Here is a 17,750-nt window from a genome sequence, read left to right as displayed (position 1 = left end):
TGTCACAGATCACAAAGTTCATAATCAGTGGAGTAATGAATCTTACTGCTCTGACCCCAGTGTCCAGATGCTAAATTCCTCTCCCACCTCCCTGAATGGGAATAGATAGAGGAGAAGTGGATACAGGAGATGACGGCTCCAGCTAGCCTTACCTGAACCCAGGAGGACAGGACTGATCCATTCATAAGTAAGTGCTTCTGATCAATATATAGACGTCTGCCCTTGGCTGGCACTCTCTCCTCCAATTATTCTCTGCTTCTGCTCCTTGGGATTGTTTCTGTAGGGGTAGAATTTTTCTTTCCTTTTGGCATAGTGTTCACCTTTTCCAAGCCATGAGACTGCTGTTATTTTTTCCCTAATAGTTAGAGACACGGAATGATTGACATTGGGGGTCACACCTCTGCCTGGAAATACAAGGTCTCTGTTTTTCACCTTTTGGCAGCAAGACATTCCTCAGTTAGACATTAACTGGCAAAGCAGTGCCAAGGTGCTGGGCTTTTTCTTGGTCTTGGACAAGGACGAGGTGGGACCCAAGCCCAAGGGGCCAAGCAGAAGACAGTATCTGAAGCCACCCGTGTTAGGATAAAAGGAGTACTTGCTTTGAAGTCTGGAACACACACCTCAGATCAGCTCTGTCCTCTAGAGTCCAGATAGGAGCAAGAGAGTCACTGAGAATGACAGCCACAAGACTGTCTGGACATCCTCTGCTAGACAAGAAGGCTGAAGTCCAAACAGTGCAGCTTCCTTGGGCTGAGTTTGCCTGGGTCCATCATGAGTTCTGTCCCAGGGGATTTAGCTCTTCTCTTTCATGAGACCATTTCCTTCACCTCCCCATGAGCAGCAGGGGTAGTTAATGGAGGTGATGCAAGTGGAAAGATATGGTGATGCTTGATTCAAGCCAATTCTGTGAGGGATGCTTTGCTGATACAGAGTCACAGAGATAAAGTCACTAGAGATGGAGCCACAAGCCACATCTTCTGATCCAGTCCCATGCAGGTGACAACCCAAAACTTGGTAGAATAGATGTATGTTGAGAAAAATTCAGTACATGTGCACTTTGACTATGTAGGAAGCATAACCATGGCCAACACATTGACTTTCTTGAGACGTATTTTATTCTGTCCTCTTCATAATTTCCTAGAAGTGAAAGCTCTGGATCAAAGCAGTGCCCCAGCTCTCAGTTGTCTCTCCTCTCCCTAGCTCTGAGGCTCCAGGTGCGCCTGTGGAACATGCATGTTACAGCCTTGCTCTCCATCTAACTGCTTGTCACGGGCTCCGATACACGTGATTTTGTCTCAGCAGCCCCCAAGGACCCCTCCTTTGACCGGCAGCCACATGGCTGTGAGGTGGAGGCAGGTCAGTCTTGCACCGTGTCCTGAATACTAAAACCTGTCCCCATAGGGGATCTGGCTCCACGGAGTTCCAGGGCCCCAGGCTGTTCCCTGCCTCACCTGGATGTGAGCAAGTCAGGTATGGGAGGGGGGACGACTTCTAGGGGTCTAAAAACACAAATAGACTTTGCCTTGTGTGATGGGTGGAAAGTATAGCAGCCCAGAGGGCTTTTAGAGTGCACAGTCCCTATAATAATACCCCTCACTTGTCCCTAGAAGTCCCATTAGCCCCCGATGAAATGAATCGTATAAACAGTATGAATATAAAGGACTAAATAATGACCCCCAAATAAATATACCGACATCCTAATCCCTAGGACCCATGAATATTGCTTTGCAGAATGAAAAATATTATGTGGGTATGGTTAAGTTGAGGAGAGAGAGATGGGGCAGGGGTCCTCAAGGTTGGATGTGATCCCAACAATGCTTAGAAGATAGATGCAGAGGAATGAGATGTAGGGTTGAGACTTAAGTCAGAGTGATTCCAGGATAAAGAGCAAGCCACGGCATACAGGCAGCCCCCAGGAGACTGCAAGGCAAAGGCTTCCTCCAGAAGGCACCAACCCTGGTGAATCTTGATGTTTAACTCAGTGTGAAAAAAAATTGAGACAGGATCTTACTAGGCATTTCAGAATCATAAATCATAATCCCCCTGCATCTGCCTCTTGAACACGAGACTTACAGGTATGCACCAAGTCTAACCCATGAAATTGATGTCTGATTCTGGCCTCTCAAACCATTTGAGAATAAGTCCATGTTGTCTTATGTCATTAAGTGTTAGTCATTTGTGTTAGAAACAGTTAATGTAGACCAGCCTGGGTCTGGGGACAATGTTCTCACCTCCTTCCTTGGGGACAACTATGAAATAATGTATCTCCCAGAGAGAGGGTACTACATGATGATTCCACTTGCTCCAAGGACATTTTTATTGAGCATCTACTATGTACCATGCAGAACACACAACTGGCACTAAGAAAGCGGTATCTCTGTAGTTATGGGTCTGTCATGGTGGGGTGGGAGCAGGCATTGTGCAATTACTTGATGAAATAGCAAAGTGCTTTCAAATATTAGTGTCCTGGAGGGCCTCTTAGACATGGCAACATTTAAGATCTGAATGATGAAACCACAGCTGTGTGAAGATGGGGAAGGGGGGCAGAGGAAGGTCTTCTGAGGACGTGCACTCAGATAGAGGGAACAACCCCATGGAGAGAATTTGTTGTGTTCAAAGAATACACAAGAAGTGTGGATGATGCATAGAAACTAGGAGACCTGGAGAGAAATAGCAATCTGCAGGGCTAAACCTCTCAAGACACTGCAGGAATGAAAAAAAAGGTTGGAAATAGTCTGCTGTGAAGTTAAGGATGGAGACGGGGCAACACAGTAAGCATTGAGAGCTACGGTGTTTGGAAACGTCCCCATAGTTGTGGGGTGTAAGGGGGAAGTGGAGAGAGGACAGGTAGAGTATCAGGAAAGAGATTAATTCTGAGTCTTCTGCTCTCAAGAAATGGTGGGCTGCTCTTGGCAATGCAGGGAAGTTAGGTGGAGTCATGTGGAAAGAAGTGAGCAGAGTCACATAGAAAGAACAGCGTGAGTCACATGAAAGGAAGCGGCTGGAGTCCCATAGGAAGTATGTGGAGTCACATGGAGGGGAAACAGGTAAGATCATGTGGATCTTCAAGTTTATAGTCGTAGGAGAAAGGACCACAGGGGATAGTTCTGTCATGAGACATTTTGATAGAAGGTCACTTACCGGCATGTAGACATCGAGAAACAAGCTTAGAGTTGGATCTCTCACGGTGCCAAATTGTGCCACAAGCCCGTCAATGCACTTCATTTGCAAGACTTAGCCAAACTCCTGAGGGCCCAATGAGCGGGACGTGGCATGCGCAGTAACGAAGCAGGCTAGCTCTACAGTGATGTAAGAGATACAACTCTCATCAGTCCTCAAACTTTGTGATTCTGAATGATTGCTCATCTCTTTGTGCCTCCATTTTCTCATCTGCAAATGGGGACAGTGAAACTGGCCTCTAGTGATGGAGGTGAAGGGTGGGGAGTTGAGAACACTTAGTCAGTATTGCCATCATGGCTTCGCTTGCAGCCCTGGCTGAATTCCAGGCCAAGTGGCTCTTCCAGTTAGCACCAATAAGGAAAAATGAGTAAAGAAGATCAAAGACATTCATGGACTTTATTGTCTAGCCCCACCCACCCAGCCACCCTACCACATGATATATAGCATTGCCAGAGTAGATTGGCTCAGAAACTGATGTCAGGACCTAGGATTAGGCTCCTTCCTTCCTGAATTCCGAGAAGCTAAAGTTCTTCTTTGACTTCTGGCTTCCTCCCTGGTGGAGGCGGTGGCTTTCCCTGGGCCGCCTCCTCCTGCTGCTCAGCTGTTTCCTTCCTTCCCGCTGGCTCTGCTGCCTTGCTCATGCTCTCCAGCACCGGTGACTCTTTCACTCGCCTGTCTTGTTTGGTTGCCTCCTCCAACTTGGGCAACTGCTGTTCAGGCGACTTCTCTGTGAGCTGGGTCTCTGGCTCAGCTATCACTTCCTCCTCTAGCTCTTCATTTTGCTCAATGGACAATGGCTGTTAAAGAAAATGTGGGAACAAGAGAGGGAAGGGGAAGAGGATTAAAGAAATATGTGTGATCATTGTGGTGACAATTGGTAAGGCTCTTCTGCATGAGCCCAGAAAGAATCATGTTTGGCTTAAGTGTCCTCATGGATACAGTGAGATGACAAAGTACCCAATTGTGTTTTTGACCCCTACATCAGGGGGCACACTTCTGCTACAACAGGTGTGACTGCCCACCCCCTAACACCAAGACAAAGCAGGTGACTTTGGGTTAGTTAGAGAGATCCCTCTCCAGCCTACATGTTGCAACTACTGAAAAGTGGATCTTATTAAACCGGGAGGAGGTAAGTTTGGAGTCATGGGCTAATAGTTACTGTTTATGGGGAAGTGACTGCTTGAGAAAACTGCCAAGACAGAAGAAAACACATGGGAAGACAGAGAGCAGATGTGAGCCTCTGGATCCATCTGTGCCAAATGTCCTACTAGGTAAATGGGATGAAACATCCATTGCTGCTGAAGCGGGTGAGGAGTGTCTTTTGTATTAGCAACAAAAAGCATCCTAACTGATGGCACCTTCTAGCTCACTGTGGCATGGTCAGGAGAAAGGGGAAACTGTGGTCACATCCATCAGTACAGCGATGCCAAGGGCAGACTTCCATGAGACATTTGATTACCATCTCAGGAAAGTGACAAGCAGGCTGTTTTGAAGGCTGTATGTCACTGCAGAGTCTGGTTCCTAGTGACTGCCATTTCTACTGCCTTGTGACAAGATCCCTTAAAATAACCAGTGAGCTCACTCAAAGTGGATCGTTGTCCCTACAGCCTCAAAACCATCTCCAGGAAGAATGAAATAACTGATAGAACTCAAGGCATAGTTTTTAAATGGGCCATTGGCTTCCTGGGAATTGTGTGTGGGAGAGAAGACCCAGCCTGTAACTGTGCCCCTTACCTCATCCTCTTCCTCGATCCTAATCTTGACATGGTGTTCTAGGAAGTCACAGAAGCCCTTCATGGTGTGTTCTCCTTTGTACGGGACAGCCTAGGAAGACAACAAAGCAAGGTTAGGATGGGAGCCTCCTCTTGTAAGTTGCTCGTATAGTGTTACAAAAAGAAACTCAGGATCAAATTCCTGACAATCTGGACCTACCAAAAACCACCTAGCCTCTCTGAGCCTCCTTTCCCTTGCCTCTGAAGTAAGGATAAAACCTCTTTCATCAGAGAGTGTGAGGAAAGGGTCACATCTGAACTATGACGCCACACATTATAGGTCTAACCCTTGGCTGCATTACTTACCAGTGTGGCCTGCTTACTGAACTTACTGAAACGACTCAGTTTCCTCATATGGTGTTAATTTCAGGAGCTTCCCCACAGCGTTGTTGGATTAAATGAGCTAATATAGGATATGTGCTTAAAGCAGTGTTTGGCTTATTGTGGTAATTACCACACCCATTTGCTCCTTGGAGTAGCTGGTATTAGTAACGTTATTACAAGAATAAGAAAAATAGCTGTTATTTATAAAACACCTACTGCATGGTCAGCATTCATTCATAATAGTTTCCTTTCCTTTGTGGGTCTTTAAGGGGATTAGAAAGCTACTTACTACCCACTGGTTGTTTAAGCTCTTTACTGTACAACTTAAGATTGGTGACAGCCTCATCCTGTCAATCTAACCTCATTTTCTACAGCTTTTCTACATGTACCTTCCGCACAGGGATGGCATCTCACAGTGCCCTGAACATCCTGCCCACCTCATTGCTCATGTTACACATCCTACTTACAGAGTTCATGACCACTCCTTTAATTTAAATCTCCACCATTCTCCAGAGTCCCAAGTCTGCATGGAGACTTTACCCATATCTCTCCTCCAGATTCTGCTCTCCCATTCCATACATAGGTGGACCCAAGTCATTATGACTTTGCCTCCCAGTCATCCACTCTTGTCTGGAGCGAGGAACTTGGCTCATGCTCCTTTGATTGATACCCTTCTCCATCAATAGAGAGTATGTTCCACCAGCCTTGGTGATAGTTGCACAAGAACCAGAATGCCCAGGTGTAAAAAGGATTGTCGGTGTCTGGCACACATTCTTTAATTTGGTAGCATTCCACCCCAATATTCCTATAAAGAGGTCCTTACTTTATTCTCTGTAGCTTGTGGAGAGCTCAGCCTCAATACTAGAGGAAACTTATCACTGTCCAATCAAGACATCCACATCCATTTGTCACAGCAATTGGTCAACAATAAGCAATGGACTCAAGTTGTGTGCAACTATAACAAGTCCCAGAACTTCAGTGGAATATGCTGGGAAAAATTCTGAACTTGAACACGAGAGCATACTAGGGACTGGAGCTGAAAATGTTCAGTAGAGGGCTGAGCTGGAGAGAAGCTGAGTTCCTGGGGATGGTATAACATTTTCAGTTACGTGGTCCTAAGAGCCCCTCACCTCTTGTGAGTCGGTAGGGAAAAGCCTAAAGAACGGGTACTGATCTGGGTTCTCCAGCTGAATGTCATTTGCTGTTATATCAATCTTGGCGATGATGACTGTGGAGTGGTTTTGATACTTTATGCCCAATTCTTCCAGCAGCGGGAATAGTACCTTGCACTTCTCAGACCAAGGTGCATCTGGAAAAGAAGGTTCTTGCTCAGCTCCTGCTGTCCAGGACTCTGAAAACTGATGCCACATAGCACCACTGTGTTCTTCTTACTATGCATCTACTCAGCAAGTCACACACTCTTTCACTCATGCCGTAGGTTATTCGTATATCTCAGTATATGATCACTATTAAGTAAATCAGAATAAAAAATAGCTTAGTCCTGTTCCTTTTGGACATTAACATTTTCCAATGTGTTAATATGTTCTTTTAAAAAAAAACACTTCCTTTTCACATAGTGTTCCACTCCAGTTGAAGAGAAAACCAGGAAAAATATTTATGCTGCTGTTATGTCTGAGAGAGAATGTGTGTGTTTATAGCACAGAAGTTAAGCTACTTGACCAAGGTCATCCAGAAAATTAAGCAAAGGGAATAGGACTTGAAGACAGGTCACGTGGGCATGATTGTACTACAAATATGGCATAACAAAATGTTACATAATATATATTAATACATAACAATATAACATGCTTTTCAGTCCCTTGGAAGAGAACATGCCCAAAATACTGAACAGGTATGCTCTAAAATTGTGACAACTACCCTTGGCAAGGGACACTGGCCTTTCTTGTGGAAAGTTCCTTGAGCTGAGAGTGGCCAGACAGCTGGCCCTTTGGAAAAAGACCAGAGCACAGATCCAAAACAGGGAAAGCCAGACCTCACTGGTTTGCCTTCATCTGAAGCTCAGAACTCAAGAGTTTTACTCTGTGGGAGGAGTGACCTCAGAGGCCCTGACATTACACTTCTGCAAGCCCATCTATCCATTTACCAGCCAAGTGCCCCCTGTGCCCAAACCTCCTGCCTATAGCACCCGGAGACCCCCTGGAGCCTGATGGCTAGGAACACAGGGGATAATAGCTGAAGCCCTAGGGTGCAATCCAACAGCCCTACTTCCAAGAAAACGAGGCTGGTCTTGCCTTTTATCAGAAGCAAATGAGTGTTCTCAGAACTCTGTGTGTCAAGTAAGTACAGAAAGGCTGCCCCAGCTCCGTGATAAAAGGGAGCAGTTTGCTGTGACTCAGCTGCTCAGCTCTCAGAAGTGCTGTCAATGGACAAGTATCTGCTTCATGGAGGTTGTGACAAGGTGCACGATGGAATCAGCACAGGAATGGCTTCCCTTTTGGTCTTCGCACTTACCAAGTGACCTTGACCTGTGTCACGGAGAAGGCCACTGTGCCTTCCTCATAGCCTTGCTGTAATATACCACATGCTACACTTCAGCCTAGTTCAGTGTACAAGCTCACTAAATAGTACCTTTGCCTGTCTGAAGTAGCTTTGGAGTCACCTTCTCCAGTGTCTCATGGAGAGAAGGCTCCAGCTTGGGGGGGGGGGGGGGCGCTGGCATATAAACTAGAGCTGATGGGAAAGGGCCGTAGTCCTTAGACAAGTAGTGGGGATAATTATAATGGAAGTAACAGCAGTCATCACTTGTGGAGTGCTTGCAACATACCGTACACTATACAAAGTCCTTGATAGGAAACATTTGTGCCCCTACTTCACAGGGGCCATTAGATAAGTCATAAGGCCCAAAGTAGGGAAATGCTAGATGATAGTATGAATGTAGGTGCTGGAGCCAGACTAAAAATGTTCAACTCCTATTCCCAACACTTAGTGCAACTGGGAATGCTTCTTCACTGAGATTCTGCTGAGTGATCCATACATGGGAGGCATAAGAGCTGCTTCTAAGAGGATGTGGTGGGGAATAAAATGACATAGGTACACAATGACTCAAGCCTGAGTCCTAATGTACTGCTGTATCCAATAAAACCATGTTAATGTTAGCCACAAGTGTTTCTGCTACAAATTGTCATAGGACTGGATTATGTGGAAAGCAGTCAGACATGCTAAGAATTAATTTGGGGGCACCAAGTTGCCTGTGGCTGCTGGTGTCTTGATCTTGAGAGAGAGGAGATAATCTTTAGCATGGTTTCAGAGTTTATGGGTTTGGAGACTGCACCGCCCAAGAATTCAGAAGCAATACTTGAAAAGTAATATTGGGGCCCTTAGCCTCTCGTTGTCTCCATGGAGATACTTACAGAACATCACAAACACGTCCTTCTCCTTATCCAAGACAACCACATTGAAGTTCTTCCCCACAAGCTTCTTAACTGGCCCTTGGTCCCAATATTTTGGAATCTCTTCACTGGTTTTGTGTTTCTAGGAAGCAAATTTAAGAGGTCTAACACTATCCACTCTAGCAAAGAACAAGCAGCTGGAGTTCACCCCCCACACACACCCTCAATTACAAACAGCAAAAGACAAACTCTCGAAAAGTTTGAAAGGCAGAGATAATCACAAACTCGGTGTTAGCTCTGCATTGTCCAGAGCAGACAGGGGTCAGAGAGCTGGGGGGGGGGGGGGGGGTCAGAGCGCTCAACGGGGTCAGAGAGCTGGGGGGGGTTCAGAGCGCTCAACGGGGTCAGAGAGCTGGGGGGGGGGTCAGAGCACTCAACGGGGTCAGAGAGCTGGTGGGGGGGGTCAGAGCGCTCAACGGGGTCAGAGAGCTGGGGGGGTCAGAGCGCTCAATGGGGTCAGAGAGCTGGGGGGGGTCAGAGCACTCAACGGGGTCAGAGAGCTGATGGGGGGGGTCAGAGCACTCAACGGGGTCAGAGAGCTGGGGGGGCGTGGGGTCAGAGCGCTCAACGGGGTCAGAGAGCTGGGGGGGGGGTCAGAGCGCTCAACGGGGTCAGAGAGCTGAGGGGGTAGTCAGAGCGCTCAACGGGGTCAGAGAGCTGGGGGGGCGCGGGGTCAGAGCGCTCAACGGGGTCAGAGAGCTGAGGGGGGGCGCGGGGTCAGAGCGCTCAACGGGGTCAGAGAGCTGGGGGGGGGTCAGAGCACTCAACGGGGTCAGAGAGCTGGGGGGGTCAGAGCACTCAACGGGGTCAGAGAGCTGAGGGGGGGGTAGTCAGAGCACTCAACGGGGTCAGAGCGCTGAAGGGAATCAGAGCACTAAGGGGGAGTCAGAGCTCTGGGCTGTAATTTATCCACATCTATGATTCTCAGGATTCTCAGATGACAGTAGAACTTACACCATTAGCATCTCAACTAGACTGCCTGAAAACAGCGCTTGCCCCCAATAACTGTGAGAGTCAAGACCAAGGCATTTCTGTGCCAGCCTCCGCCAACTTCATTGCTGTTTTGCGTCTTGGCTTTCTTTATCTGTACTGATAATCAGTTGGCCCCAAAGCCTAACTGTCTTCCACCTCAGGCTGGTATGTTCTTCCCACAGCCTGGAAGGCCTTCCCCAAGCTTTACTCTCCTTCCTCTATCTAGTGAACTCAAATTTGTTCTTCAAGATGATAAGTTCTTTGAAATGTCCCCTTGTGTTACTTTCAGAACATTATCAATTCCTTTTCTATTTTTCTGCCATGCTATAAGGTGTCTAAAAGGACCTTCTCATCAAGTGTCAGCACATAGAAAGACCTCAGTAAAGAATTTTTAAGTGGACAGAAAGAATGGATTCATCAGCTGTTTTGGCTTGAAGATTGTTTTAGAAATCTTATCTTTTTCTATACCACCACTGACTCCTGGGTATCTCTTGAGTCTATACCCTCTTTTCCATTTTACCTGTGACTATCCTAGTCTAGACAGCCCATGCTTCTCACATGGATTCCCCTGCATCATCTCCAAATCCTCTCCATGCCTTTACTTTCTACAGTTAGGGCTCTATTTTGATCGTGGAGAGCTGTTTTCTCCTTGCATATGAGATGCCAAGTCTTTAATGTACATATGAAGTCCTTGCTGCCTGGCTTCTGTCAAACTTTAGCTTTTCTTTAGTGGTACCAAATTCTTCCTCTACCTCATAGCCTCTAGAAATGACTTCAAGGCTCTTTCCCTGGACACACAAATGTGGGTGGGGGGAGATTGGACATGGAAGATGAGCAATGATGCAAACAGCAAAGAATTAGGACCAGGCAGATCAGGCAGACATCGCTAGTCATGTGGAGGATGTTTATCTATATTCCAGGAGCACAAGAGAACGTGTTGTCCTTTGAAGGGTGAAAAAGACCTTACATCTAACTAGCGAGAAGAGGAGGCTAGGGTGAGTCTCAGACATGTTGAGGGTGTGACAATGGAAAGTGAGGTTCTCTTTCCTTGATGATGTATTGGTAGAGTGCTGAGCTGAGATGAAGGGTTAGGAATAGGACTGGAAGAGAAACTGACCTGAAGGTCATGAGATAAATATCTTTAGGGGGATTTAAAGAGAGATGCTGAGGGAAGTTTGGTTGGTGTGTCCACAAGGTCAGTCAGTCTCATGGTAGAGTTGCTCTTCTCCAGCATTACTATAGAAGTAGTATAGAACTTAAATGGGCTCAACAGGAGTTGGATTTTTGCTTGGAGGTATATATACCTTCTATACCTTCAAGGTGTAGAAGAAGTGAGACATGGAAAGGATGAGGAAGTTATCAGAGTGACAAACCATAGATTCCAAGTTCATGGAGAAGGCACCAGAGAGATGGAAATAGGTTCCAAATGCTGAAGGTCATGGGTGAAGCTCTTTAGTGGTGTGGCCAGTGGAGAAGGGAACTAAGAGGAGAAGAAGCTTGAAATGAGGTCTTTGGAGGAACTTCCAGTTATAGGTAATGAGCACATGAGCAGCAGGCTGAAATGCTGCATGCATACCAACTTGTGGAGAACAGAGATAAACATGTTGCATGTTAGTGCCTGGGAATGATGGCAAAGCAGCATGGAGGTAGTCTGCACTGAGGAGCCCTCATCCTCAGAGAGAGAGGGAGGGGATGGTCAGAGGACAGCAACAAGGGATGGAAGTAAGTGGTACGATGCCCAAAGCATGAAAGGCAAAGACTGTTGGGTGTTAGACGCTAGAACGAGAAATGGTTTGGAAGTACCAGGAAGGAGACTCTCTTTTCCATTTGACCTCACAATCATCTGAGTCAGAGAAGAGCTTCTCCTTGAGAAGGATGCAGAGAAGGAAACATGGAAATATGGAATAGGCAAAAGGAAATGGAAGCAGCCAGAGGTAAGGTCTCCAGAGATGTGGAGTTACCTGAAGACTCTCCATGGACTCCTGTCATTATCTAAAACATGTTTGAAGGATTCTCCATTTACTCTCAAAAATATTTCAGTTTGTAAAATAAACACTATTACTCAGTAGGTGTGCTTATAGTTAACTTCCTGAACCTACCCTTTCAGCAGCATGGACGATGTCTCTCCACCCCACACAACCTAAAAGTCTCTGAAGCTCTTGAGGCCAAATCCTGGCTGCTATTTGCTCCATCTCCTTCTCCTCTAACCCAAGGTCAAGTGGATTTTCCAAGAAGAGGCTGCAGGAAGGATTAAAGCCTCCTTCAGAAGACAAGTCAGTTTCTAGTACATCTGAACTTCTACTGGGAATTTTAAGAACTGGTAGTGAATTTCCAGCCTCAGAAGAAGCCACAAGCTGCAGTGATTGAAGGTGGAAAATGCAGAGACTGTGCCACATTGAACCTTGGGATGGTCTTTGTTCTATTTCTTCCTATAGGTTAATGAAACCAGCAAAACTGTAAGGAGGTTCTGAGGTTCTAGACACAACTTACCTGAGAGCAAGCTTACCTTGGCAGTTTTGCTGAGGAAGCTAAGGCAGAATTTCTTGAGGCTTTCATAGGTTATATCATCTGTGGGCATTTTGTATCTGGTATCAGAGGTTAAGTTCAGGATTTGAACAGATGGGACATTGACTGTTGAGATCCGGAAGTGCTCGAAGACGCGTTTGTTTTTGGGTTCATCCGAATTCACAAGAATGAAAAGGATCTGCCAAATCAAGCAAAACTTCCTGAAACGAGAGTTCTGGACCCCTTGTCAAGGGGAAGGAACAGCTGAGAAGCTGGGAGCTAAGGAAACAAGTAGCAAGGCCTAGAAGTACCTCCAGGCAGACTCCCTCCCACACCCAGAGCAGATGGGCAGCCTCCTCAGTCTCCCTGTGCTGTGCAAAATCCACACAGCTTCAGGAATTGAGCAAGCCATCCTGAGCATTCATCCTTGTTCCATGCCTCGATTGCCTTGTCTGTAAAATGGTGATTCTGATCATATTGCTTTAGAGGATTGCTTTAAGAATGTGTTCGGCCGGGCGGTGGTGGCGCACGCCTTTAATCCCAGCACTCGGGAGGCAGAGGCAGGCGGATCTTTGTGAGTTCGAGGCCAGCCTGGTCTACGGAGCCAGATCCAGGAAAGGCGCAAAGCTACACAGAGAAACCCTGTCTCGAAAAACTGGAAAAAAAAAAAAAAAAAAAAAAAGAATGTGTTCAAAGGCCTGGTTTGGTGAGTGGCAGGTAGAAGGTTTATTTACCACATGCGAATTCAAAATTACTCTATGAAGGAAATCCAAAGTCCATTATTCACACATCCACATACCGAATATTCACATTTAACTGGACACTAGGGACACAGTATTGTACAGAAGATGGAATCTCTGCCCTGTGGAACTCACATTCTAGTGGAGTAAATGGATACAAAGTACATTTAATAATGACAAGTGAAGATTGGAAAGCACAATAGAGGGATGGGGTAGAGTGACCATGCAGATGAGGTGAAACATCTGCTCAGTAAAGTTAGGGGGCCAGGAGAAGAATCTGCTTTAGCAAACATAACAGGGGACAGTGATCCAGCAAGTAGAAACTCAATGCAAAGGAAAGCTCTAGTAGCAAAAAAAAAAAAAAAAAGCATAGAGAATAGAATGTTCTAGAAAGGAAAGACATCAGCACCATGATTGAGAGCACCATAGGAGATGAAATCTGATGCTATAAAAATGAAAAGTGAGATCAGAAGTCCAACAGGAAGCTTGGGTCTGGTTTGATCAGAATAAAGATGGAATCAAGTCAGAGAGTGTCATGGTGGAAATTTTCAAATAGTAAGAATAACTGCAGAAAAGAAGCAAGAGTGGATGCAAGGAGATGAGTTAGAGGCTCTGCAGACACCTGCTGTCACATACTTTTAGATCATTCATCCATCCAAAAGTTTGCCCACAAAAGACAATATGCCAGTCTTCTGGATGCTAGGGAAACTCCAAAAACCTGAACAGACTGTTAAACCATCTTGAACATACCCAATAAGTACCAGTTATTTCTATACTCCAGGTGCTTGAGTATAGTGGGTGGTAAGATGGACATAAGATTTAGTGGGACAGTTTCAGCCAAACTCTTAATCTGTCACTCAGATAGTAATGACATTTGGGACACTCTCTGGTTGTGGCAACAAGAATCTAGAACTTCTCCCTATTTGTCCCAAAATAAATTCTAGCTGCACTAAAGGGTTAAAGGAAAAAATGAGGAAATATAGTTGAGAGCCAGCAAGATAGCTCAGCAGGTAAAGATACCTACTACCAAACCTGACAACTGGAGCTCAGTTTCCAGGACCCACATGGTAGAAAGAGAGAACAGCTGTCCCCTGACTTCCACACACATTGTGGAATACATATGCACATGTACATACATACACATACATATACTAATAATATTTTTAATTAAATATGGTTAAGTATTGATAATATAGCTTGTGAGAAATCAAAAGAGCCATCAGGTCACAGTCAGTCACATTAAAAATCTGAAAGTATAACAATGAAAAACAAGATAGATTAATATTTGCAAGAGGTATCTGTGATTAGAAGCATCTTTCTGAAAAACCAGTGTGTTGGGACATAATATACCTGTTAAGTGTGTTTAGGCTTCAGTCTTTACTCCATGTTTACATTTCAAGATTATCATTTCATTTAATTTCAGAATAACTTTAAATGAAAAAAAAATCTTTCATAGTCCAGATGCCAGTATGTGAGTTACACGTAGGTATAGGGCACAGGGGGTGAGGATACCAAATACAAGCACCAGAAAGTGTACTTTAGCTCATTGTTTGGGGCGTGAATTTTCTAGGTTAAAGTTAGAGTTTATGTAGAACATAGAAGTTGAAGGAACACCTTTAGCTTATTTATTAAGATGAGTGAAAGACTGTAGGCTTGGCTCCCTGCAAAGAAAGAATGGAACAGAGTTATCTAAAATAAAATAGTAAACATTATATAGCATTGGTATGTAAATCATGAAATATATGCAAATTATGCGCAAATCATTCCTGAATTAATTTATAGTGAATAGAAGAGACAACTACCCTCAGAGTCTGCTGCTCCTGTGTGCCCATCCAAGTGTCTCCAACAATAGGTTGGTCTACAAACCTTGTTCTGGAATTCCTTTGGAATCATTCTGTAATGCCGGATTATGACGCTGTATGGCTCTGAGTTTTTGGAGATAAAGAGCAGCATGTGATTCAAGATGTTCAGTTCATAAATCAGTTCCTTATTCTGAAATTGCAAGGAAAACATGTCATTCAAAGTACACACAAGGGCCCCTGAAGTCCTCCCAGGACCCCTTTGCCCACTGACCTCAGGGTTATATTCAATCACAAAATCTGTGAGCTGCTGTTTCACGACCTGATTGAGAAAATCTTTGTCGGTATTGTCATTAATAAGCTCTTGACGTTTCACAACTTTTCCCTTGAGCCAAAGAAAAAGCATGTTAGAGGGCAGTAGCTTTCATAATATATACACCTAACAAATGTCAATAGCATCCCCCCACACCCAGGATGAAGGTAAAACACCAAGGATGTCAGCGGGTGTAGTAGATAACCCAAGTACTTAATGAATAAGAACATTGAGCAAACCAGTCTGTATGTTGAATGTGAGTGCGTGATAAGGAATCTGACTGACTGACAATTCCAGCTGTTGTGCTCTAAAATCCACCAAAACACATGTAATACTGCTGAACACCATGCCACATTGCCACCAAACAATGGTCAAAGGCATCAGGGGTACAAAAGCAAACCCAGGTCAGGGAAATCCTGAGAGGTACCTCTGATCAGAGGTGATCTATCAGCATTCCTAACTACAACAGGGTCACACCTTCACTGTGGTCTGAAGGTTCTCTAAGTCCCTTACCTCTATGCTTATCCCCCTAATGAATACGTGACATATCTAATCCTGCTATGTAACAGCTTCCAGAAGGATCTGGATAAACATGGGGGTAATATGATTGTTTATAGTATGAGTATTCCATACTCTCTTCATCCCAACCAGTCCTAATTTGGTACAAATTTCTCAGCTAGACTCTCAAAGTGCTCCCCCTGCTGAATTCTATACACACACACATACACACACACCACCACCACCAGCAGCAGCAGCAGCAGCTAGCCTGATGTTGTTAGAACACAAACCTGATTCTTGTTATTGTTTTCTTGCTTCAATGTGTTATGGCCCCAAGTTATCCTCTGGATAAAGTTCCATGTCTTTACTGGTTATATCAGTAGTCAATACTGATTAGAGAGCTCGTGCTGTGCCAGCCACAGTTGCTAACATAGTATACACCTCAGTTTACTTAGTCCTCACAATATCTCCCAAACTCTGCTCTAATATTGCCCTCCCCCTTTTCCCTTTCTTTTCTTTCTTTGTTATATTCACATCTCTCCCACTTTGCACGTGAGGAAACTATGGCACAGAGAAGTAAAATAACCTCTCTGGGATTACTAAGTAAGAAAAGGACCCAGGAGTTAGTTATCTAGTTAGTGCTAGGATTAAGTCCTGAGCTTTACATGTACTAAGTGTACACTCTACCATTGAATCATATCCCCAACCCCAGAGCCAAGATTTAAAAATGGGCAGTCTAACCACAGTGTTCACATTCTTAGCTGCTTAAGATATACCTTCCTATAACATTATATGGACTCAGGAGGCTGTATCTATGTATTTAGTTATGTATATATGTGTATATGTCTAAACAACTAGAGAAAGGAGGCCATGAATTTGAGAGAGAACAGGATTCATGGGAGGGGTTGGAGGGAGGAAAGCAAAGGGGTGGATTGCATAACTGTAATTTCAAAAGTAACAATCATTATAATAAAATTAGTAAATAAATAAAATATACCTCTCTACTTGTAGGTATAATACAGAATCCAAGTACTTAATAAATGTATTTATCATAATAAATACAAAAATACCTGGAATATATTTTTCATAGCTGCTATTTGGCTTTTGATTTTGTAATTGGTTTACTCTGCGGAACTTTAGATATGTAGACATGTAAACAGTACACATTTAACAGAAGTTTAATAGAGTTTCTCCATGCATTGTGAAAGGGCTCCCCAAATCCCATGTATAGGAAACAAACTTGGGGCTGGAGAGATGGTTCAGTGGTTAAGAGCACCAGCTGCTCTTCCAAAGGATCTGGGTTCTATTCCCACAGGGCAGCTCACAACCTTCTGTATCTCCAGTTCCAGGAGATACAATGCCCTCTTCCGGTCTCCAAGGTGCGCAGATATACATCGAGGCTAAACACCCATTTACATAAAATAAAATTCAAACAATAACAAAATAAGAGAGCAAACTGTCGTATATCATCACACAGAAACATGGTTTCACGAGTTACAGTTCTGAATCGGGGTCATACGGAGTGCTGCCCGACTACAGCTTCAGTATTTTCCCTACTCCGCTACCTGATTATTCTCAACATCCTACATTTAATAACAGTCTTTTCTCCTCTAGTCTCAACTATTATCTTTGCCATATATTAGAGTTCTATATGTATTCGGATCTATTTCTGATTCCATGTTGTCCCATTCAAAAGACTTTTTAGTCTCCATCTTAAAACCTTTTCAATGACTTCTATGGGCCCAAGAGAAAAAGACGAGGCTGAGTGCCACCTCTGAGGGTCATGAAGCATCACTCCACATATCAAGTGTGGCCTCAGATAAGTGGCTAACCTCATTTGTGAGTAAAACAGCTATTGTACAGATCGGACTTTGTCTGAGGAGACAGGAAGGCATGACTTGAAGGCCCACAGAATGATCTGCAATGGGGAAAATGCTCTCGTGTCTGTGCTATTCTGCACAGCAGCCAACTGGAAGTACCCAAGTGGCTCCAGGGTACTGGAAATGTGCCTTGTATGGCTGAGGAACTCTGGCAGCCTATCTAGTATCAGTTTGATTGGAAGATCAGTAAGACTTTTCTGGGTGTGTCTGTATGGTGTTTCCAGAGAGGATTAACTAAGAGGAAGATGTGCCCAAATGTGGGCCACACTATTCCACAGGCAAGGCATCCAGACTGAAGAAGAGGGGAAAGAGGAGGAAGCCATGCAGCACAGACACCCCCTCTCTGCTTCCACTGCT

The 17,750-nt window shown here is 44.7% G+C and overlaps 1 protein-coding gene across 2 annotated transcripts in view; it reads right to left on the bottom strand.

The window, feature by feature from the left end:
• Positions 1-3,619: 3,619 nt before the first annotated feature.
• Positions 3,620-17,750, bottom strand: part of Pdilt (protein disulfide isomerase like, testis expressed) — a 37,694-nt gene continuing 23,563 nt past the window's right edge. For both annotated transcript variants that reach the window (XM_052712540.1, XM_052712541.1), the window contains 7 exons: positions 14,977-15,087; positions 14,770-14,895; positions 12,165-12,362; positions 8,648-8,768; positions 6,407-6,585; positions 4,915-5,004; positions 3,620-3,977 (listed from right to left, as the gene is read on the bottom strand). In XM_052712540.1, the coding sequence (XP_052568500.1) occupies positions 3,702-3,977; positions 4,915-5,004; positions 6,407-6,585; positions 8,648-8,768; positions 12,165-12,362; positions 14,770-14,895; positions 14,977-15,087 (1,101 nt within the window). In that variant the 3' untranslated portion in view covers positions 3,620-3,701. The remainder of the gene's footprint in view (positions 3,978-4,914; positions 5,005-6,406; positions 6,586-8,647; positions 8,769-12,164; positions 12,363-14,769; positions 14,896-14,976; positions 15,088-17,750) is intronic.

This window comes from Peromyscus californicus, unplaced genomic scaffold, assembly GCF_007827085.1.
Source record: "Peromyscus californicus insignis strain IS unplaced genomic scaffold, ASM782708v3 Scaffold_4__1_contigs__length_199733344, whole genome shotgun sequence".
In the NCBI taxonomy this organism is placed as follows: domain Eukaryota; kingdom Metazoa; phylum Chordata; class Mammalia; order Rodentia; family Cricetidae; genus Peromyscus; species Peromyscus californicus.
The sequence above is the reverse complement of the archived record's forward strand: the minus strand, read 5'-3'. Positions and strand labels throughout refer to the sequence as shown.